The sequence below is a fragment of the Camarhynchus parvulus genome, unplaced genomic scaffold (assembly GCF_901933205.1).
Source record: "Camarhynchus parvulus unplaced genomic scaffold, STF_HiC, whole genome shotgun sequence".
Lineage (NCBI taxonomy): Eukaryota > Metazoa > Chordata > Aves > Passeriformes > Thraupidae > Camarhynchus > Camarhynchus parvulus.
Window position 1 is genome coordinate 55,695 of NW_022148743.1, and position 22,263 is coordinate 77,957.

At 38.9% G+C, this 22,263-nt stretch overlaps 1 protein-coding gene across 1 annotated transcript in view; it reads left to right on the plus strand.

Annotated features, from left to right (window-relative positions):
- VPS28 (VPS28 subunit of ESCRT-I) overlaps positions 1–6,095 on the plus strand; it is a 36,768-nt gene extending 30,673 nt beyond the window's left edge. The window contains exon 9 of the mRNA XM_030970806.1: positions 5,849–6,095. Within this exon, the coding sequence (XP_030826666.1) occupies positions 5,849–5,966 (118 nt within the window). The 3' untranslated portion in view covers positions 5,967–6,095. The remainder of the gene's footprint in view (positions 1–5,848) is intronic.
- The last annotated feature ends 16,168 nt before the right edge of the window (positions 6,096–22,263 follow it).

Sequence of the window (22,263 nt, forward strand, 5' to 3'; positions counted from 1 at the left end):
ATTTTTGGAAGAATTTTGAGGAAATTTTGGGGGATTTTTGGAAGAATTTTTGGGGAAGTTTTCAGAAGAATTTTGGGGAATTTTGGGAATTTTTGGGGGGATTTTTGGAGGAATTTTGGGGAATTTTTTGGGAGATTTTTGGGCATTTTTGGAGAAATTTTGAAGGAATTTTGGGGAGATTTTGGGAAATTTTTGGGGAGATTTTTGGAAGGACTTTGGGAAGAATTTTGGGGAAATTTTGGAGAAATTTTGGGGATTCTTGGGAGAATTTTGGGGGATTTTTTAGGGATTTTGGAGAAATTTTGGGGAATTTTTGGGGGGATTTTGGGGAAATTTAGGGGAAATTTTGGAGAAATTTGGGGGGATTTGGGGGAAAATTTGGGAATTTTTGGGAGAATTTTGGGAGATTTTTGGGGAATTTTGGGGAAATTTTGGGGGATGTTTGGGAGACTTTTGGGGAAATTTTGGAGAAATTTTGAGAGATTTTTGGAAGAATTTTTTGGAGATTTTTGGAAGACTTTTGGGGAACTTTGGAGAATTTTTGGGAAGAATTTTGGAGAATTTGGGGGGGATTTTTGGGAATTTTTTGGAGATTTTGGGAAGAATTTTGGGGGATCTTTTGGGAGAATTTTGGGAAGAATTTTGGGGAGATTTTGGGGAACTTTGGAGAAATTTTGGGGAGATTTTGGAAGAATTTTGGGGAAATTTTGGGATTTTTGGGAGCTTTTTGGAAGAATTTGGGGGAAATTTTAGGCGATTTTGGGGAAATTTTGGGAATTTTTTTGAGATTTTGGAAGAATTTTGGGAGATTTTTGGGGGAATTTTGGAGGAATTTTTGGGGATTTTTGGGGAATTTTGGGGGGATTTTTGGGGGATTTGGGGAAATTTGGGGGAAATTTTGGGGAAATTTTGGAGGGATTTTTGGGAAATTTTGGGATTTTTTTGGGGAGATTTTGGGAAGAATTTTGGGGAAATTTTGTGGGATTTTTGGGAGAATTTATGGAAATTTTGGGAGATTTTTTGAAGAATTTTGGGGAGACTTTGGGAAGAATTTTGGAGAAATTTTGGAGAAATTTCGGGGATTTTTGGGAAGTTTTTGGGAGATTTTTGGAAGAATTTTGGGGAAATTTTGGGAATTTTTGGAAGAATTTTTGGGAAATTTTGGAGAATTTTTGGGAGATTTTTGGGGATTTGGGGGAAATTTTGGAGAAATTTTGGGGGATTTTTGGGGATTTTTGGAGGAATTTTGGGAAAATTTTGGGGGATATTTTTTTGGGATTTTTTGACTTTGATTTTTAGGATTTTTTGGGAATTTTGCTGGATTTTTGGCGCATTTTGAGGGATTTTTTTGGGGGGTTTTTTAGGATTTTTTTGGGAATTTTGGGGAAATTGGGTGAGATTTTTGCGGATTTCATTTTAGGGGGAATTTGGGGGGAATTTTCTGAAAAAGTTTTGATTTTTTTTGGAATTTTGGGGGATTTTAGGGGAATTTTGGGGGATTTTTAGGGGAATTTTGGGGGGTTTTGGGGAGGTTTTAAGAGGGATTTTTAGGGGGATTTTTGGGATTTTTTCAATTTTTTGGGAATTTTTGGGGAATTTGTTTTTTAAATGTTACAGATTTTTAGGAAATTTTTGGGGGAAATTTTGGGGGATTTTTTGGAGATTTTTTGAAGGTATTTTGGGGAATTTTTGAGGGATTGAAGAGAATTTTTAGGGATTTTTTTTGAATTTTAGGGGATTTGATATTTGGGGAATTTTAAGGGGATTTTTGGGAAATTTTTAGGGAATTTTGGGAATTGTGAGATTTTTGGGGGGATTTTGAGGGATTTTTGTTTTACTTTTTGGATGAATTTCAGGGGAATTTTAGTGAATTTTGGGGATTTTTAAGAGATTTTTTGGGAATTTTTGGGAATATTTTTGGGAATAGTTTGGGGAATTTTTCAGGAATTTTAGGAAAATTTGGGACATTTTTTCCCAAAATTTTCAGGAATTTTCTAGAAAATTTTGGGGTTTTTTTTTTGAATTTTTGGAGAATTTTTGGGAGAATTTTTAAGGAAAATTTGGGATTTTTTTCCCCAAAATTTTCAGGAATTTTCTCGAAAATTTTGGGATTTTTTAGAGAATTTTTGGGAGGATTTTTTTGGAATTTGGAGAGGAATTTTTTGGGAATGTTGGGATTCTTTTCCTTGGAATTTGGGGTTTTTTGGGGAATTTTTTGGGGTGTTTTTTACGATTTCTTGGGTGATTTGTAAGGATATTTTCAGGGTTTTTTTCAGGATATTTTGGGGATGGTTTTGGGAATAATTTGGGAATAATTTGGGGAATTTTGGATTTTTTGGGTGAATTTTCTGGGAATTTGGGGATTTTGGGGGAATTTTCTGGGAATTTGGGGATTTTTAGGGGAAGTTCAGGATTTTAATTTTAAAATTTAGGAATTTCTCAGAACTTTTCGACTTTTCAGGAATATTGGGAAAATTTGGGATTTTGTTTTCTGGACTTTTCTAGAAAATTTTAGGAAATTACTGGAGAATTTCTTGGGAATTTTTGGGGGATGATTTGAGATTTTTTAAGGAAATTTTTTAGGGTTTTTTTAGGATTTTTTGAGGATATTTCCAGGATATTTTGGGGATGTTTTTGGGAATAATTTGGGAATAATTTGGGGAACTTCGGATTTTTTGGGGGGAATTTTCTGGGAATTTGGGGATTTTTTGGGGGGAATTTTCTGGGAATTTGGGGATTTTTTGGGGGGAATTTTCTGGGAATTTGGGGAATTTTCTGGGAATTTCAGGATTTTATTTTTATAATTTTGGGAATTTTCTCTGGGATTTTGCCCAGGCTGCAGACACTGAGCAGGACGAGTTTGGGATTGGGGGATTTGGGAGGGAAGTTCTGGGAATTTTGGGAACTTTTGGGGAATTTTTAGAGATTTTTAAATTTTTTTTTTTGTTTTTTATTAGTAATTTTTCCAGGATATTTTGGGAATATTTTTGGGAATAATTTGGGAATTTTCTCTGGGATTTTGCCCAGGCTGCAGACGCTGAGCGCGATGTCGGCCTCGGACGAGTTTGGGATTGGGGGATTTGGGAGGGAAATTCGGGGAATTTGGGGAATTTTGAGGGAATTTTCTGGGAATTTGGGGATTTTTAGGGGAATTTCAGGATTTTAATTTTAAAATTTGGGGAATTTTCTGGGAATTTTGTCTGGGAACTCCTCAGGCTGCAAATGCTGAGCAGGAGGAGTTTGGGATTCTGGGATTGGGGGATTTGGGAGCGAAATTCTGGGAATTTGGGGATTTTTGGGGGAATTTTCTGGGAATTTGGGGATTTTTAGGGGAATTTCAGGATTTTAATTTTAAACTTTAGGAATTTCTCAGAACTTTTTTCAGGAATATTGGGAAAATTTGGGATTTTGTTTTCTGGACTTTTCTAGAAAATTTGGGGAAATTTTTGGAGACTTTCTTGGGAATTTTGGGGGAATTATTGGAGATTTTTAAAAGATTTTAAAAAGGTTTTTTAAGGAATTTTTCCAGGATATTTCCAGGATATTTTGGGGATGGTTTTGGGAATATTTTTGGGAATAATTTGGGGAATTTTCCCGGAATTTTAGGAAAATTTGGGATTGTTTTTCCTCAAAATTTTCAGGAATTTTCTAGAAAGCTTTGGGATTTTTTTTGGAGAATTTTTTTGGATTTTTTTTTTTTAATTCGAAGGGAATTTTTTGGGAATGTTGGGATTCTTTTGCTTGGAATTTTGGGAATTTTTTGGAATTTTTTGGGGTATTTTTACGATTTTTTGGGTGATTTTTAAGGATATTTTGAGGGTTTTTTTTCCAGGATATTTTGGGGATGGTTTTGGGAATTTTGGGATTTTGTTTTCTGGACTTTTCTAGGAAAGTTTGGAGATATTTTTGGAGAATTTCTTGGGAATTTTGGGGGAATTTTTGGGGAATTATTTGAGATTTTTTTAAGGGTTTTTTAGGAATTTTTCCAGGATATTTCCAGGATATTTTGGGGATGGTTTTGGGAATATTTTTGGGAATAATTTGGGGAATTTTGGATTTTTTGGGGGGAATTTTCTGGGAATTTGGGGATTTTTTTTGAATTTGGGAAAATTTGGGGGAATTTTCTGGGAATTTGGGGATTTTTAGGGGAATTTCAGGATTTTAATTTTAAAATTTGGGGAATTTTCTGGGAATTTTTTCTGGGAACATCCTCAGGCTGCAAATGCGGAGCAGGAGGAGTTTGGGATTCTGGGATTGGGGGATTTGGGAGCGAAATTCTGGGAATTTGGGGATTTTTTGGGGAAATTTTCTGGGAATTTGGGGATTTTTTAAAGGCAATTTCAGGATTTTATTTCTATAATTTTGGGGAATTTCTCAGAACTTTTTTCAGGAATATTGGGAAGATTTGGGATTTTGTTTTCTGGACTTTTCTAGAAAATTTTAGGAAATTACTGGAGAATTTCTTGGGAATTTTTGGGGGATGATTTGAGATTTTTTAAGGAATTTTTTTAGGGTTTTTTTAGGAATTTTTCCAGGATATTTCCAGGATATTTTGGGGATGTTTTTGGGAATAATTTGGGAATAATTTGGGGAATTTTGGATTTTTTGGGGGGAATTTTCTGGGAATTTGGGGATTTTTGGGGGGAATTTTCTGGGAATTTGGGGATTTTTAGGGGAATTTCAGGATTTTATTTTTATAATTTTGGGAATTTTCTCTGGGATTTTGCCCAGGCTGCAGACACTGAGCAGGACGAGTTTGGGATTGGGGGATTTGGGAGGGAAGTTCTGGGAATTTTGGGAATTTTTGGGGAATTTTTAGAGATTTAAAAAAATTTTTTTTTGTTTTTTATTAGTAATTTTTCCAGGATATTTTGGGAATATTTTTGGGAATAATTTGGGAATTTTCTCTGGGATTTGCCCAGGCTGCAGACGCTGAGCGCAATGTCGGCCTCGGACGAGTTTGGGATTGGGGGATTTGGGAGGGAAATTCGGGGAATTTGGGGATTTTTGGGGGAATTTTCTGGGAATTTGGGGATTTTTTGGGGGGAATTTTCTGTGAATTTGGGGATTTTTAGGGGAATTTCAGGATTTTAATTTTAAAATTTGGGGAATTTTCTGGGAATTTTTTCTGGGAACTCCTCAGGCTGCAAATGCGGAGCAGGAGGAGTTTGGGATTCTGGGATTGGGGGATTTGGGAGCGAAATTCTGGGAATTTGGGGATTTTTGGGGGAATTTTCTGGGAATTTGGGGATTTTTTTGGGAAATTTTCTGGGAATTTGGGGATTTTGGGGGGAATTTTCTGGGAATTTGGGGATTTTTAGGGGAATTTCAGGATTTTAATTTTAAAATTTAGGAATTTCTCAGGACTTTTTCAGGAGTATGGGGAAAATTTGGGATTTTGTTTTCTGGACTTTTCTAGAAAATTTTAGGAAATTACTGGAGAATTTCTTGGGAATTTTGGGGGGATGATTTGAGATTTTTTAAGGAATTTTTTTAGGGTTTTTTTAGGATTTTTTGAGGATATTTCCAGGATATTTTGGGGATGTTTTTGGGAATAATTTGGGAATAATTTGGGGAATTTCGGATTTTTTGGGGGGAATTTTCTGGGAATTTGGGGATTTTTTTGGGAAATTTTCTGGGAATTTGGGGATTTTTTTGGGAATTTCAGGATTTTATTTTTATAATTTTGGGGAATTTTCTCTGGGATTTGCCCAGGCTGCAGACGCTGAGCAGGACGAGTTTGGGATTGGGGGATTTGGGAGGGAAATTCGGGAATTTGGGGGATTTTTAGGGGAATTTCAGGATTTTATTTTTATAACTTTGGGAATTTTCTCTGGGATTTGCCCAGGCTGCAGACGCTGAGCGCGATGTCGGCCTCGGACGAGCTGGACGATTCCCAGGTGCGCCAGATGCTCTTCGACCTCGAGTCCGCCTACAACGCCTTCAACCGCTTCCTGCACGCCTGAGAGCGCCGCAGACCAGTCCAAACCAGTCCAAACTGGTCCAAACCGGTTCAGACCAGTCCAAACTGGAGCCAGCAGAAGTTTGGGATAATAAATGGGAGGAGAAAAATCCCAAAAATCCCCCAAATCCGGGATCAATTCTGTTCTGTTCTCGTTATTTCTTGGGGTCGTTCCCAGTTCAAACCAGTCCAGACCAGTTCAGACCAGTTCAGACCAGTTCAGACCAGTCCAGACCAGTCCAGACCAGTTCAAACCAGTCCAGACCAGTTCAAACCAGATCCAGCAGAAGTTTGGGATAATAGATGGGAGGAGAAAAATCCCCAAAATCTCCAAAATTTGTGAAAAATTCCTTTATTTTCTCATTGATATTGGATCAAACTGGGAGCCATTCCCAGTCCAGACCAGTCCAAACCAGTTCAGACCAGTCCAGACCAGTTCAGACCAGTTCAAACCAGTTCAAACCGGAGCCAGCAGAAGTTTGGGATAATAAATGGGAGGAGAAGAATCCCCAAAATCTTGAAAATCTGTAAAAAATTCCTTTATTTTCCTGTTGTTTCTTGGAGTCATTCCCAGTCCAGACCAGTTCAAACCAGTCCAAACCAGTTCAGACCAGTCCAGACCTGTTCAGACCAGTCCAAACCAGTTCAGACCAGTCTAAACCGGAGCCAGCAGAAGTTTGGGATAATAAATGGGAGGAGAAAAATCCCCAAAATCCGTGAAAAATTCCTTTATTTTCTTGTTGTTTCTTGGAGTCATTCCCAGTCCAAACCAGTCCAGACCAGTCCAGACCAGTTCAGACCAGTCCAAACCAGTTCAGACCAGTCCAAACCAGAGCCAGCAGAAGTTTGGGATAATAAATGGGAAGAGAAAAATCCCCAAAATCTCCAAAATTTGTGAAAAATTCCTTTATTTTCTCATTGATATTGGATCAGACTGGGAGCCATTCCCAGTCCAGACCAGTCCAAACCAGTTCAGACCAGTCCAGACCAGTTCAGACCAGTTCAGACCAGTCCAGACCAGTCTAAACCGGAGCCAGCAGAAGTTTGAGATAATAAATGGGAGGAGAAAAATCCTCAAAATCTCCAAAATTTGTGAAAAATTCCTTTATTTTCTCATTGATATTGGATCAGACTGGGAGCCATTCCCAGTCCAGACCAGTCCGAACCAGTTCAAACCAGTCCAAACCAGCTCAGACCGGTTCAGACCGGTTCCCTCCAGCCTTTCCTCCTCTCCAGCCTCAGCTCGCGGATTTTGCCCCGGGCTCCGTCCAGCTCCAGCTCCCCGAGGCCGCATCCTGCCGGAATTCCGGCAATTTGGGGCCATTTGGGGCAATTTGGGGAATTCCAACAATCCCCAGGGGATCCTGATCATGTCATCGTCGGTTTCCCAAAATTTCATGATTTTCCCCCCAAAATTTCATGATTTTTCCCCAAAATTTCATGATTTTCCCCCCTAAATTTCATGATTTTTCCCCAAAATTTCATGATTTTCCCCCCAAAATTTCATGATTTTTCCCCCCAAAATTTCATTATGTTCCCCCAAAATTTCATGATCTTCCCCCCAAAATTTCATGATTTTCCCCCCAAAATTTCATGATTTTTCCCCCCAAAATTTCATGATTGTTCCCCCCAAAATTTCATGATTGTTCCCCCCAAATTGCCATGATTTTTTCCCCAAAAATCTCATTATTTTTCCCCCAAAATTTCATTATTTTCCCCAAAATTCCATGACTTTTCCCCAAAATTTCATGATTTTCCCCCCAAAATTTCATGATTTTTCCCCAAAATTTCATGATTTTCCCCAAAATGTCATGATTTTTTTCCCAAATCTCATTATTTTTCCCCAAAATTCCATTATTTTTTCCCCCAAAATTTCATTATTTTTCCCCCTGAAATTTCTTGATTTTCCCACAAAATTTCATTATTTTTTTCCCCCAAAATTTCATGCTTTTTCCCCAAAATTTCATGATTTTCCCCCATTTCATGATTTTTCCCCCAAAATTTCATGCTTTTCCCCCAAATTTCATGATTTTCCCCCTAAAATTCCATGATTTTTTCCCCAAAATGTCATGAGTTTTTCGCCAAAATTTCATGATTTTCCCCAAAATGTCATGATTTTTCCTCAAAATTTCATTATATTTTCCCCCAAAATTTCATGCTTTTTCCCCAAAATGTCATGATGTTTTCCCCGAAAATTTAATATTTCCCCCCAAAATTTCATGATTGTTCCCCCCAAATTGCCATGATTTTTTCCCCAAAAATCTCATTATTTTTTCCCCAAAATTTCATGATTTTCCCCAAAATTTCATGACTTTTCCCCCAAAATTTCATGATTTTTTCCCCCAAAATGTCATTATTTTTTTCACCCAAAATTTCATGCTTTTTCCCCAAAATTTCATTATTTCTTCCCCATAATGTCATTTTTTCCCCCAAAAATTTCATGATTTTTCCCCCCAAAATGTCATGATTTTTCCCCAAAATTTCAATTTTGGGAAATGTGAGATTTTTGGGGGGATTTTGAGGAATTTTTTTTTACTTTTTGGATGAATTTTAGGGGAATTTTAGTGAATTTTGGGGATTTTTAAAAGATTTTTGGGAATATTTTTGGGAATAGTTTGGGGAATTTTTCAGGAATTTTAGGAAAATTTGGGATTTTTTTTCCCAAAATTTTCAGGAATTTTCTAGAAAATTTTGGGATTTTTTTTTGAGTTTTTGGAGAATTTTTGGGAGAATTTTTAAGGAAAACTTGGGAATTTTTTGAAAAATTTTCAGGAATTTTCTCGAAAATTTTGGGATTTTTTGGAGGATTTTTGGGAGGATTTTTTTTTAATTTGGAGGGGAATTTTTTGGGAATGTTGGGATTCTTTTCCTTGGAATTTGGGGTTTTTTGGGAATTTTTTGGGGTGTTTTTTACGATTTCTTGGGTGATTTTTAAGGATATTTTCAGGGTTTTTTTTCAGGATATTTTGGGGATGGTTTTGGGAATAATTTGGGAATAATTTGGGGAATTTTCTGGGAATTTTTTGGGTGAATTTTCTGGGAATTTGGGGATTTTTGGGGGAATTTTCTGGAAATTTGGGAAATTTTTTGGGGAATTTTCTGGGAATTTGGGGATTTTTAGGGGAATTTCAGGATTTTGTTTTTATAATTTTGGGGAATTTCTCAGAACTTTTTTCAGGAGTATGGGGAAAATTTGGGATTTTGTTTTCTGGACTTTTCTAGAAAATTTTTGGGGAATTTTTTGATAACTTCTTGGGAATTTTGGGGGAATTTTGGGGGAATTATTGGAGATTTTTAAAAGATTTTAAAAAGGTTTTTTAAGGAATTTTTCCAGGATATTTCCAGGATATTTTGGGGATGGTTTTGGGAATATTTTTGGGAATAGTTTGGGGAATTTTCCAGGAATTTTAGGAAAATTTGGGATTTTTTTTCTCAAAATTTTCAGGAATTTTCTAGAAAGCTTTGGGATTTTTTTTGGAGAATTTTTTTGGATTTTTTTTTAATTTTGAAGGGAATCTTTTGGGAATGTTGGGATTCTTTTGCTTGGAATTTTGGGAATTTTTTGGAATTTTTTGGGGTATTTTTACGATTTTTGGGTGATTTTTAAGGATATTTTCAGGGGTTTTTTTGAGGATATTTTGGGGATGGTTTTGGGAATTTGGGGGATTTTTTCTGGACTTTTCTAGAAAAGTTTGGGGACATTTTTGGAGAATTTCTTGGGAATTTTGGGGGAATTTTTGGGGAATTATTTGAGATTTTTTAAGGTTTTTTTAGGAATTTTCCCAGGATATTTCCAGGATATTTTGGGGATGTTTTGGGAATATTTTTGGGAATAATTTGGGGAATTTTTCAGGAATTTTAGGAAAATTTGGGACATTTTTTCCCCAAAATTTTCAGGAATTTTCTCGAAAATTTTGGGATTTTTTAGAGAATGTTTGGGAGAATTTTTTTTTAATTTGGAGGGGAATTGTTTGGGAATGTTGGGATTCTTTTCCTTGGAATTTGGGTTTTTTTGGGAATTTTTTGGGGTGTTTTTTACAATTTCTTGGGTGATTTTTAAGGATATTTTCAGGGGTTTTTTTCAGGATATTTTGGGGATGGTTTTGGGAATAATTTGGGGAATTTGGGATTTTTGGGGGGAATTTTGTTGGAATTTGGGGATTTTTTGGGAATTTTCTGGGAATTTTGGGATTTTTTGGGGGAATTTTCTGGGAATTTGGGGATTTTTTTGGAATTTGGGAATTTTTTTTTGAAATTTCTGGGAATTTGGGATTTTTTGGGGGAATTTTCTGGGAATTTGGGGATTTTTTGGGAATTTGGGAATTTTTTTTTGAAATTTCTGGGAATTTGGGATTTTTTGGGGGAATTTTCTGGGAATTTGGGGATTTTTTGGGAATTTGGGAATTTTTTTTTGAAATTTCTGGGATTTTGGGATTTTTTGGGGGAATTTTCTGGGAATTTGGGGATTTTTTGGGAATTTTTTTGGGTATTTTTTACGATTTTTTGGGTGATTTGTAAGGATATTTTCAGGTTTTTTTTTCCAGGATATTTTGGGGATTTTTTGGGAATTTTGGGAACTTTTTTCTGGACTTTTCTAGAAAATTTTGGGGAAATATTTAGAGAATTTCTTGGGAATTTTGGGGAGATTTTTGGGGAATTATTTGAGATTTTTTAAATTTTTTTTTTAGGAATTTTTCCAGGATATTTCCAGGATATTTTGGGGATGTTTTGGGGAATATTTTTGGGAATAATTTGGGGAGTTTTTCAGGAATTTTAGGAAAATTTGGGATTTTTTTCCCCCAAATTTTCAGGAATTTTCTAGAAAATTTTGGGTTTTTTTAGAGAATTTTTGGGAGAATTTTTTTTTAATTTGGAGGGGAATTTTTTGGGAATGTTGGGATTCTTTTCCTTGGAATTTGGGGATTTTTGGGAATTTTTTGGGGTGTTTTTTCCGATTTCTTGGGTGATTTGTAAGGATATTTTCAGGGGTTTTTTCAGGATATTTTGGGGATGTTTTTGGGAATAATTTGGGAATAATTTGGGGAATTTCGGATTTTTTGGGCGGAATTTTCTGGGAATTTGGGGATTTTTGGGGGGAATTTTCTGGGAATTTGGGGATTTTTTTGGGAATTTCAGGATTTTATTTTTATAATTTTGGGGAATTTTCTCTGGGATTTTCGCAGGCTGCAGACGCTGAGCAGGACGAGTTTGGGATTGGGGGATTTGGGAGGGAAGTTCTGGGAATTTTGGGAATTTTTGGGGAATTTTTAGAGATTTAAAAAAATTTTTTTTTGTTTTTTATTAGTAATTTTTCCAGGATATTTTGGGAATATTTTTGGGAATAATTTGGGAATTTTCTCTGGGATTTTGCCCAGGCTGCAGACGCTGAGCGCGATGTCGGCCTCGGACGAGTTTGGGATTGGGGGATTGGGGAGGGAAATTCTGGGAATTTCGGATTTTTGGGGGAATTTTCTGGGAATTTGGGGATTTTTTGGGGAATTTTCTGGGAATTTGGGGATTTTTTTGGGAATTTCAGGATTTTATTTTTATAATTTTGGGAATTTTCTCTGGGATTTTGCCCAGGCTGCAGACGCTGAGCAGGACGAGTTTGGGATTGGGGGATTTGGGAGGGAAGTTCTGGGAATTTTGGGAATTTTTGGGGAATTTTTAGAGATTTAAAAAAATTTTTTTTTGTTTTTTATTAGTAATTTTTCCAGGATATTTTGGGAATATTTTTGGGAATAATTTGGGAATTTTCTCTGGGATTTTGCCCAGGCTGCAGACGCTGAGCGCGATGTCGGCCTCAGATGAGTTTGGGATTGGGGGATTTGGGAGGGAAATTCGGGGAATTTGGGGAATTTTGAGGGAATTTTCTGGGAATTTGGGGATTTTTTGGGGGAATTTTCTGGGAATTTGGGGATGTTTAGAGGAATTTCAGGGTTTTAATTTTAAAATTTGGGGAATTTTCTGGGAATTTTTTCTGGGAACACCTCAGGCTGCAAATGCGGAGCAGGAGGAGTTTGGGATTCTGGGATTGGGGGATTTGGGAGCGAAATTCTGGGAATTTGGGGATTTTTGAGGGAATTTTCTGGGAATTTGGGTATTTTTAGGGGAATTTCAGGATTTTAATTTTAAAATTTAGGAATTTCTCAGAACTTTTTTCAGGAATATTGGGAAAATTTGGGATTTTGCTTTCTGGACTTTTCTAGAAAATTTTGGGAAATTTTTGGAGACTTTCTTGGGAATTTTGGGGGAATTATTGGAGATTTTTTAAAGATTTTTTTTAGGAATTTTTCCAGGATATTTCCAGGATATTTTGGGGATGGTTTTGGGAATATTTTTGGGAATAATTTGGGGAATTTTTCAGGAATTTTAGGAAAATTTGGGACATTTTTTTCCCAAAATTTTCAGGAATTTTCTAGAAAATTTTGAGATTTTTTTTTGAATTTTTGGAGAATTTTTGGGAGAATTTTTAAGGAAAACTTGAGAATTTTTTGAAAAATTTTCAGGAATTTTGTGGAAAATTTTGGGATTTTTTGGAGGATTTTTGGGAGGATTTTTTTTTAATTTGGAGGGGAATTTTTTGGGAATGTTGGGATTCTTTTCCTTGGAATTTGGGGTTTTTTGGGGAATTTTTTGGGGTATTTTTTACGATTTCTTGGGTGATTTTTAAGGATATTTTCAGGGTTTTTTCAGGATATTTTGGGGATGGTTTTGGGAATAATTTGGGAATAATTTGGGGAATTTCGGATTTTTTGGGTGAATTTTCTGGGAATTTGGGGATTTTGGGGGAATTTTCTGGGAATTTGGGAAATTTTTTGGGGAAATTTTCTGGGAATTTGGGGAATTTTTTGAGAATTTCAGGATTTTGTTTTTATAATTTTGGGGAATTTCTGGGAACTTTTTTCAGGAATATTGGGAAAATTTGGGATTTTGTTTTCTGGACTTTTCTAGAAAATTTTAGGAAATTACTGGAGAATTTCTTGGGAATTTTTGGGGGATGATTTGAGATTTTTTAAGGAATTTTTTTAGGGTTTTTTTAGGATTTTTTGAGGATATTTCCAGGATATTTTGGGGATGTTTTTGGGAATAATTTGGGAATAATTTGGGGAATTTCGGATTTTTTGGGGGAATTTTCTGGGAATTTGGGGATTTTTTGGGGGAATTTTCTGGGAATTTGGGGATTTTTTGGGGAATTTCAGGATTTTATTTTTATAACTTTGGGAATTTTCTCTGGGATTTGCCCAGGCTGCAGACGCTGAGCAGGACGAGTTTGGGATTGGGGGATTTGGGAGGGAAATTCTGGGAATTTTGGGAATTTTTGGGGAATTTTTAGAGATTTAAAAAAATTTTTTTTTGTTTTTTATTAGTAATTTTTCCAGGATATTTTGGGAATATTTTTGGGAATAATTTGGGAATTTTCTCTGGGATTTGCCCAGGCTGCAGACGCTGAGCGCGATGTCGGCCTCGGACGAGCTGGACGATTCCCAGGTGCGCCAGATGCTCTTCGACCTCGAGTCCGCCTACAACGCCTTCAACCGCTTCCTGCACGCCTGAGAGCGCCGCAGACCAGTCCAAACCAGTCCAAACCAGTTCAGACCGGTTCAGACCGGTTCAGACCAGTCCAAACTGGAGCAAGCTAAAGTTTGGGATAATAAATGGGAGGAGAAAAAATCCCAAAAATTTCCAAAATTTGTGAAAAATTCCTTTATTTTCTCATTCTCAGACCAGTCCAAACCAGTCCAAACCAGTTCAGACCAGTCCAAACTGGAGCCAGCAGAAGTTTGGGATAATAAATGGGAGGAGAAAAATCCCAAAAATCCCCCAAATCCGGGATCAATTCTGTTCTGTTCTTGTTATTTCTTGGGGTCGTTCCCAGTTCAAACCAGTCCAGACCAGTCCAAACCAGTTCAAACCAGTCCAAACCAGTCCAGACCAGTCCAAACCAGTTCAAACCAGTTCAGACCAGTCCAAACCAGTTCAGACCAGTCTAAACTGGAGCCAGCAGAAGTTTGGGATAATAAATGGGAGGAGAAAAATCCCAAAAATCTCCAAAATTTGTGAAAAATTCCTTTATTTTCTCATTGATATTGGATCAAACTGGGAGCTATTCCCAGTCCAGACCAGTCCAGACCAGTTCAGACCAGTCCAAACCAGTTCAAACCGGAGCCAGCAGAAGTTTGGGATAATAAATGGGAGGAGAAGAATCCCCAAAATCTTGAAAATCTGTAAAAAATTCCTTTATTTTCCTGTTGTTTCTTGGAGTCATTCCCAGTTCAGACCAGTCCAAACCAGTTCAAACCAGTTCAGACCAGTCTAAACCGGAGCCAGCAGAAGTTTGAGATAATAAATGGGAGGAGAAAAATCCCAAAATTCAAAAAAATCCGTGAAAAATTCGTTTATTTTCATGTTGTTTCTTGGAGTCATTCCCAGTCCAGACCAGTCCAGACCAGTCCAGACCAGTCCAGACCAGTCCAAACCGGTTCAGACCAGTCCAAACCAGTTCAAACCGGAGCCAGCAGAAGTTTGAGATAATAAATGGGAGGAGAAAAATCCCCAAAATCTCCAAAATTTGTGAAAAATTCCTTTGTTTTCTCATCGATATTGGATCAAACTGGGAGCCATTCCCAGTTCAGACCAGTTCAGTCCAGTTCAGACCAGTCCAGACCAGTTCAAACTGGAGCCAGCAGAAGTTTGGGATAATAAATGGGAGGAGAAAAATCCCAAAAATCCGTGAAAAATTCCTTTATTTTCTTGTTGTTTCTTGAAGTCATTCCCAGTTCAAACCAGTCCAGACCAGTCCAAACCAGTCCAGACCAGTTCAGACCACTTCAAACTGGATCCAGCAGAAGTTTGAGATAATAAATGGGAGGAGAAAAATCCCCAAAATCTTGAAAATCTGTAAAAAATTCCTTTATTTTCCTGTTGTTTCTTGGAGTCATTCCCAGTTCAAACCAGTTCAGACCAGTCCAGACCAGTCCAGACCAGTCCAAACCAGTTCAGACCAGTCCAGACCAGTCCAAACCGGAGCCAGCAGAAGTTTGGGATAATAAATGGGAGGAGAAAAATCCCCAAAAATTCAAAAAATTCTGTGAAAAATTCCTTTATTTTCTTGTTGTTTCTTGGAGTCATTCCCAGTCCAGACCAGTCCAAACCAGTCCAAACCAGTCCAGACCAGTCCAAACCAGTTCAGACCAGTTCAGACCAGTTCAAACTGGATCCAGCAGAAGTTTGGGATAATAAATGGGAGGAGAAAAACCCCAAAAATCTCCAAAATTCAGGAAAAAAATTCCTTTATTTTCTTGTTGTTTCTTGGAGTCATTCCCAGTCCAGACCAGTTCAGACCAGTCCAAACCAGTCCAGACCAGTCCAGACCAGTCCAGACCGGTTCAGACCGGTTCCCTCCAGCCTCTCCTCCTCTCCAGCCTCAGCTCGCGGATTTTGCCCCGGGCTCCGTCCAGCTCCAGCTCCCCGAGGCCGCATCCTGCCGGAATTCCGGCAATTTGGGGCCATTTGGGGCAATTTGGGGGAATTCCAACAATCCCCAGGGGATCCTGATCATGTCATCGTCGGTTTCCCAAAATTTCATGATTTTCCCCCAAAATTTCATGATCTTCCCCCCAAAATTTCATGATTTTCCCCCCAAAATTTCATGACCTTCCCCCCAAAATTTCATGATTTTCCCCCCAAAATTTCATGATCTTCCCCCCAAAATTTCATGATTTTTCCCCAAAATTTCATGATCTTCCCCCCAAAATTTCATGATTTTTCCCCAAAATTTCATGATTTTTCCCCCAAAAATCTCATTATTTTTCCCCCAAAATTTCATGATTTTCTCCCAAAAGTTCATGCTTTTTCCCCAAAATTTCATGATTTTCCCCCCAAAATTTCATTATTTTTTCCCCAAAATTTCATGATTTTCCCCCCAAAATTTCATTATTTTTTCCCCAAAATTTCATGCTTTTTCCCCAAAATTTCATTTTTCCCCAAAATTCCATTATTTTTTCCCCCAAAATTTCATTATTTTTCCCCCCAAAATTTCTTGATTTTTCCCCCAAAATGTCAAAATTTTTTTCACCCACAAGTTCATGCTTTTTCCCCAAAATTTCATTATTTCTTCCCCATAATTTCATTTTTTCCCCCAAAATTTCATGATTTTTCCCCAAAATTTCCCAGGATTTTCCCCCCCAGTTCTTGATTATTTTGGTTCCAATTTTGACTTTTTGCCCAAATTCCCAAGAATTTCCCCAGAATTCCCAACATTTCCCACCAAAATCCCCCATTTTCTCCTATCTTTGTCCCAAAAATTCTTTTTTCCCCCAAATTTTCCCCCCAAAATCCCCAATTTCCCCCCAAAATCCCCATTTTACCAAAATCCCCAATTTTGTCCCAAAATCCCCATTTTCGCCCCCAAAATCCCCATTTCTACCCCTAAAATCCCCATTTTACCAAAATCCCCATTTTTTGCCCAAACTCCTCTTTTTTCCCCCCAAAATCCCCAATTTTCCCCCAAAATCCACAAATTTTTTACCCCAAACCCCCAATTTTTTTCCCCCCAAATCCCCAATTTTCCCCTAAAATCCCAAATCTTCCCCCCAAATCCCCAATTTTTTTACCCAAAATCCCCATTTTCCCCCCAAAATCCCCATTTTCCCCCCAAAATCCCCATTTTTCCCCCCAAAATCCCCATTTTCCCCAAAATCCCCATTTTTTCCCCAAAATCCCCATTTTTCCCCAAAATCCCCATTTTCCCCCCAAAATCCCCCATTTTCCCCCAAAATCCCAATTATTCCCCAAATCCCCATTTTTCCCCAAAATCCCCAATATTTTTCCCCAAAATCCCCGTTTTTGCCCAAAATCCCCATTTTTGCCCAAAATCCCCATTTTCCCCCCAAATCCCAATTTTTCCTCAAAATCCCTTTTTACCCGAAATCCCCAATTTTACCCCCAAAATCCCCATCTTCCCCAAAATCCCCATTTTTCCCAAAATCCCCATTTTCCCCCAAAATCCCCATTTTCCCCCCAAAATCCCCATTTTTCCCAAAATCCCCATTTTCCCCCAAATCCCAATTTCCCCCCAAAATCCCCATTTTTCCCCCAAAATCCCCGTTTTCCCCCCAAATCCCCATTTTTCCCCCAAAATCCCCATTTTCCCCAAAATCCCCATTTTCCCCAAAATCCCCATTTTTACCCAAAATCCCCATTTTTCCAAAATCCTCATTTTTCGCCCCAAATCCCCATTTTTGCCCCAAATCCCCGTTTTTCCCCCCAAATCCCCATTTTTGCCCATTTTTGGGGTCGTTCCCAGTTCAAACCAGTTCAGACCAGTTCAGACCAGTCCAGACCAGTTCAGACCAGTTCAAACCAGTCCAGACCAGTTCAGACCAGTTCAGACCAGTCCAAACCAGATCCAGCAGAAGTTTGGGATAATAAATGGGAGGAGAAAAATCCCCAAAATCTCCAAAATTTGTGAAAAATTCCTTTATTTTCTCATTGATACTGGATCAAACTGGGAGCCATTCCCAGTCCAGACCGGTCCAGACCAGTTCAGACCAGTCCAAACCAGTTCAAACCAGTTCAAAGTGGAGCCAGCAGGGATAATAAATGGGAGGAGAAAAATCCCAAAAATCTCCAAAATTTGTGAAAAATTCCTTTATTTTCTCATTCTCAGACCAGTTCAGACCAGTCCAGACCAGTCCAGACCAGTCCAGACCAGTCCAAACCGGAGCCAGCAGAAGTTTGGGATAATAAATGGGAGGAGAAAAATCCCCAAAATCTTGACAATCTGTAAAAAATTCCTTTATTTTCCTGTTGTTTCTTGGAGTCATTCCCAGTTCAGACCAGTCCAAACCAGTCCAAACCAGTCCAGACCAGTCTAAACCGGAGCCAGCAGAAGTTTGGGATAACAAATGGGAGGAGAAAAATCCCAAAAATCCGTGAAAAATTCGTTTATTTTCTTGTTGTTTCTTGAAGTCATTCCCAGTTCAAACCAGTCCAGACCAGTCCAAACCAGTCCAGACCAGTTCAGACCAGTCCAGACCAGTTCAGACCAGTCCAAACCAGTCCAGACCACTCTAAACCGGAGCCAGCAGAAGTTTGGGATAACAAATGGGAGGAGAAAAATCCCAAAAATCCGTGAAAAATTCGTTTATTTTCTTGTTGTTTCTTGGAGTCATTCCCAGTCCAAACCAGTCCAGACCAGTCCAGACCAGTTCAGACCAGTTCAGACCAGTTCAGACCAGTCCAAACCAGATCCAGCAGAAGTTTGAGATAATAAATGGGAGAAGAAAAATCCCAAAATTCAAAAAAATCCGTGAAAAATTCGTTTATTTTCTTGTTGTTTCTTGGAGTCATTCCCAGTCCAAACCAGTCCAGACCAGTCCAGACCAGTCCAGACCAGTTCAGACCAGTTCAGACCAGTCCAAACCAGTCCAGACCAGTCCAAACCAGTCCAGACCAGTTCAAACCAGTCCAGACCAGTCTAAACCGGAGCCAGCAGAAGTTTGGGATAACAAATGGGAGGAGAAAAATCCCCAAAATCTCCAAAATTTGTGAAAAATTCCTTTATTTTCTCATCGATATTGGATCAGACTGGGAGCCATTCCCAGTCCAGACCAGTCCAAACCAGTCCAGACCAGTTCAGACCGGTTCAGACCAGTTCAAACTGGAGCCAGCAGAAGTTTGAGATAATAAATGGGAGGAGAAAAATCCCAAAATTCAAAAAAATCCGTGAAAAATTCCTTTATTTTCTTGTTGTTTCTTGCAGTCATTCCCAGTCCAAACCAGTCCAGACCAGTCCAGACCAGTTCAAACTGGAGGCAGCAGAAGTTTGGGATAATAAATGGGAGGAGAAGAATCCCCAAAATCTTGAAAATCTGTAAAAAATTCCTTCATTTTCCTGTTGTTTCTTGGAGTCATTCCCAGTCCAGACCAGTCCAAACCAGTCCAGACCAGTTCAGACCGGTTCAGACCAGTTCAAACTGGAGCCAGCAGAAGTTTGAGATAATAAATGGGAGGAGAAAAATCCCAAAATTCAAAAAAATCCGTGAAAAATTCCTTTATTTTCTTGTTGTTTCTTGCAGTCATTCCCAGTCCAAACCAGTCCAGACCAGTCCAGACCAGTTCAAACTGGAGGCAGCAGAAGTTTGGGATAATAAATGGGAGGAGAAGAATCCCCAAAATCTTGAAAATCTGTAAAAAATTCCTTCATTTTCCTGTTGTTTCTTGGAGTCATTCCCAGTTCAGACCAGTTCAAACCAGTCCAAACCAGTTCAGACCAGTCTAAACCGGAGCCAGCAGAAGTTTGAGATAATAAATGGGAGGAGAAAAATCCCAAAATTCAAAAAAATCCGTGAAAAATTCGTTTATTTTCTTGTTGTTTCTTGGAGTCATTCCCAGTCCAAACCAGTCCAGACCAGTCCAGACCAGTCCAGACCAGTTCAGACCAGTTCAGACCAGTCCAAACCAGTCCAGACCAGTCCAAACCAGTCCAGACCAGTTCAAACCAGTCCAGACCAGTCTAAACCGGAGCCAGCAGAAGTTTGGGATAACAAATGGGAGGAGAAAAATCCCCAAAATCTCCAAAATTTGTGAAAAATTCCTTTATTTTCTCATCGATATTGGATCAGACTGGGAGCCATTCCCAGTCCAGACCAGTCCAAACCAGTCCAAACCAGTCCAGACCGGTTCAGACCAGTTCAAACTGGAGCCAGCAGAAGTTTGAGATAATAAATGGGAGGAGAAGAATCCCCAAAATCTTGAAAATCTGTAAAAAATTCCTTCATTTTCCTGTTGTTTCTTGGAGTCATTCCCAGTTCAGACCAGTTCAAACCAGTCCAAACCAGTTCAGACCAGTCTAAACCGGAGCCAGCAGAAGTTTGAGATAATAAATGGGAGGAGAAAAATCCCAAAATTCAAAAAAAATCCGTTAAAAATTCGTTTATTTTCTTGTTGTTTCTTGGAGTCATTCCCAGTCCAAACCAGTCCAGACCAGTCCAGACCAGTCCAGACCAGTTCAGACCAGTTCAGACCAGTCCAAACCAGTCCAGACCAGTCCAAACCAGTCCAGACCAGTTCAAACCAGTCCAGACCAGTCTAAACCGGAGCCAGCAGAAGTTTGGGATAACAAATGGGAGGAGAAAAATCCCCAAAATCTCCAAAATTTGTGAAAAATTCCTTTATTTTCTCATCGATATTGGATCAGACTGGGAGCCATTCCCAGTCCAGACCAGTCCAAACCAGTCCAGACCAGTTCAGACTGGTTCAGACCAGTTCAAACTGGAGCCAGCAGAAGTTTGAGATAATAAATGGGAGGAGAAAAATCCCAAAATTCAAAAAAATCCGTGAAAAATTCCTTTATTTTCTTGTTGTTTCTTGCAGTCATTCCCAGTCCAAACCAGTCCAGACCAGTCCAGACCAGTTCAAACTGGAGGCAGCAGAAGTTTGGGATAATAAATGGGAGGAGAAGAATCCCCAAAATCTTGAAAATCTGTAAAAAATTCCTTCATTTTCCTGTTGTTTCTTGGAGTCATTCCCAGTTCAGACCAGTTCAAACCAGTCCAAACCAGTTCAGACCAGTCTAAACCGGAGCCAGCAGAAGTTTGAGATAATAAATGGGAGGAGAAAAATCCCAAAATTCAAAAAAATCCGTGAAAAATTCGTTTATTTTCTTGTTGTTTCTTGGAGTCATTCCCAGTCCAAACCAGTCCAGACCAGTCCAGACCAGTCCAGACCAGTTCAGACCAGTTCAGACCAGTCCAAACCAGATCCAGCAGAAGTTTGGGATAATAAATGGGAGGAGAAAAATCCCCAAAATCTCCAAAATTTGTGAAAAATTCCTTTATTTTCTCATTGATATTGGATCAGACTGGGAGCCATTCCCAGTTCAGACCAGTCCGAACCAGTTCAGACCAGTTCAGACCAGTCCAGACCAGTTCAGACCAGTTCAAACTGGAGGCAGCAGAAGTTTGGGATAATAAATGGGAGGAGAAAAATCCCCAAAAATCCGTGAAAAATTCCTTTATTTTCCTGTTGTTTCTTGAAGTCATTCCCAGTTCAAACCAGTCCAGACCAGTCCAAACCAGTCCAGACCAGTCCAAACCAGTCCAGACCAGTTCAAACCAGTCCAGACCAGTCTAAACCGGAGCCAGCAGAAGTTTGGGATAATAAATGGAAGGAGAAAAATCCCCAAAATCTCCAAAATTTGTGAAAAATTCCTTTATTTTCTCATCGATATTGGATCAGACTGGGAGCCATTCCCAGTCCAGACCAGTCCAGACCAGTCCAGACCAGTCCAGACCAGTCCAGACCAGTTCAGACCGGTTCAGACCAGTTCAAACTGGAGCCAGCAGAAGTTTGAGATAATAAATGGGAGGAGAAAAATCCCAAAATTCAAAAAAATCCGTGAAAAATTCCTTTATTTTCTTGTTGTTTCTTGGAGTCATTCCCAGTCCAAACCAGTCCAGACCAGTCCAGACCAGTTCAGACCGGTTCAGACCAGTCCAAACCAGATCCAGCAGAAGTTTGGGATAATAAATGGGAGGAGAAAAATCCCAAAATCTCCAAAATTTGTGAAAAATTCCTTTATTTTCTCATCGATATTGGATCAGACTGGGAGCCATTCCCAGTTCAGACCAGTCCGAACCAGTCCAGACCAGTTCAGACCAGTCCAGACCAGTCCAAACCAGTTCAGACCAGTTCAAACCGGAGCCAGCAGAAGTTTGGGATAATAAATGGGAGGAGAAAAACCCCAAAAATCCCCCAAATCCAGGAAAAAAATTCCTTTATTTTCTTGTTGTTTCTTGGAGTCATTCCCAGTCCAAACCAGTCCAAACCAGTCCAAACCAGTCCAGACCAGTTCAGACCAGTTCAAACTGGAGGCAGCAGAAGTTTGGGATAATAAATGGGAGGAGAAAAATCCCCAAAATCTCCAAAATTTGTGAAAAATTCCTTTATTTTCTCATTGATATTGGATCAGACTGGGAGCCATTCCCAGTCCAGACCAGTGCAGACCAGTTCAGACCAGTCCAGACCAGTTCAAATCAGAGCCCAATCCCAAAAATCACTGAAGTCCAGGGTCAAACTCGGATTTATTGGATCCAACTGGGAACCTCTCAGTCCAAACCAGTCCAAACCAGTCCAAACCAGTCCAAACCAGTCCAAACCAGTTCAGACCAGTCCAAACCAGTCCAGACCAGTCCAGACCAGTCCAAACCGGTTCAAACCAGTTCAGACCGGTTCAGACCGGTTCCCTCCAGCCTTTCCTCCTCTCCAGCCTCAGCTCGCGGATTTTGCCCCGGGCT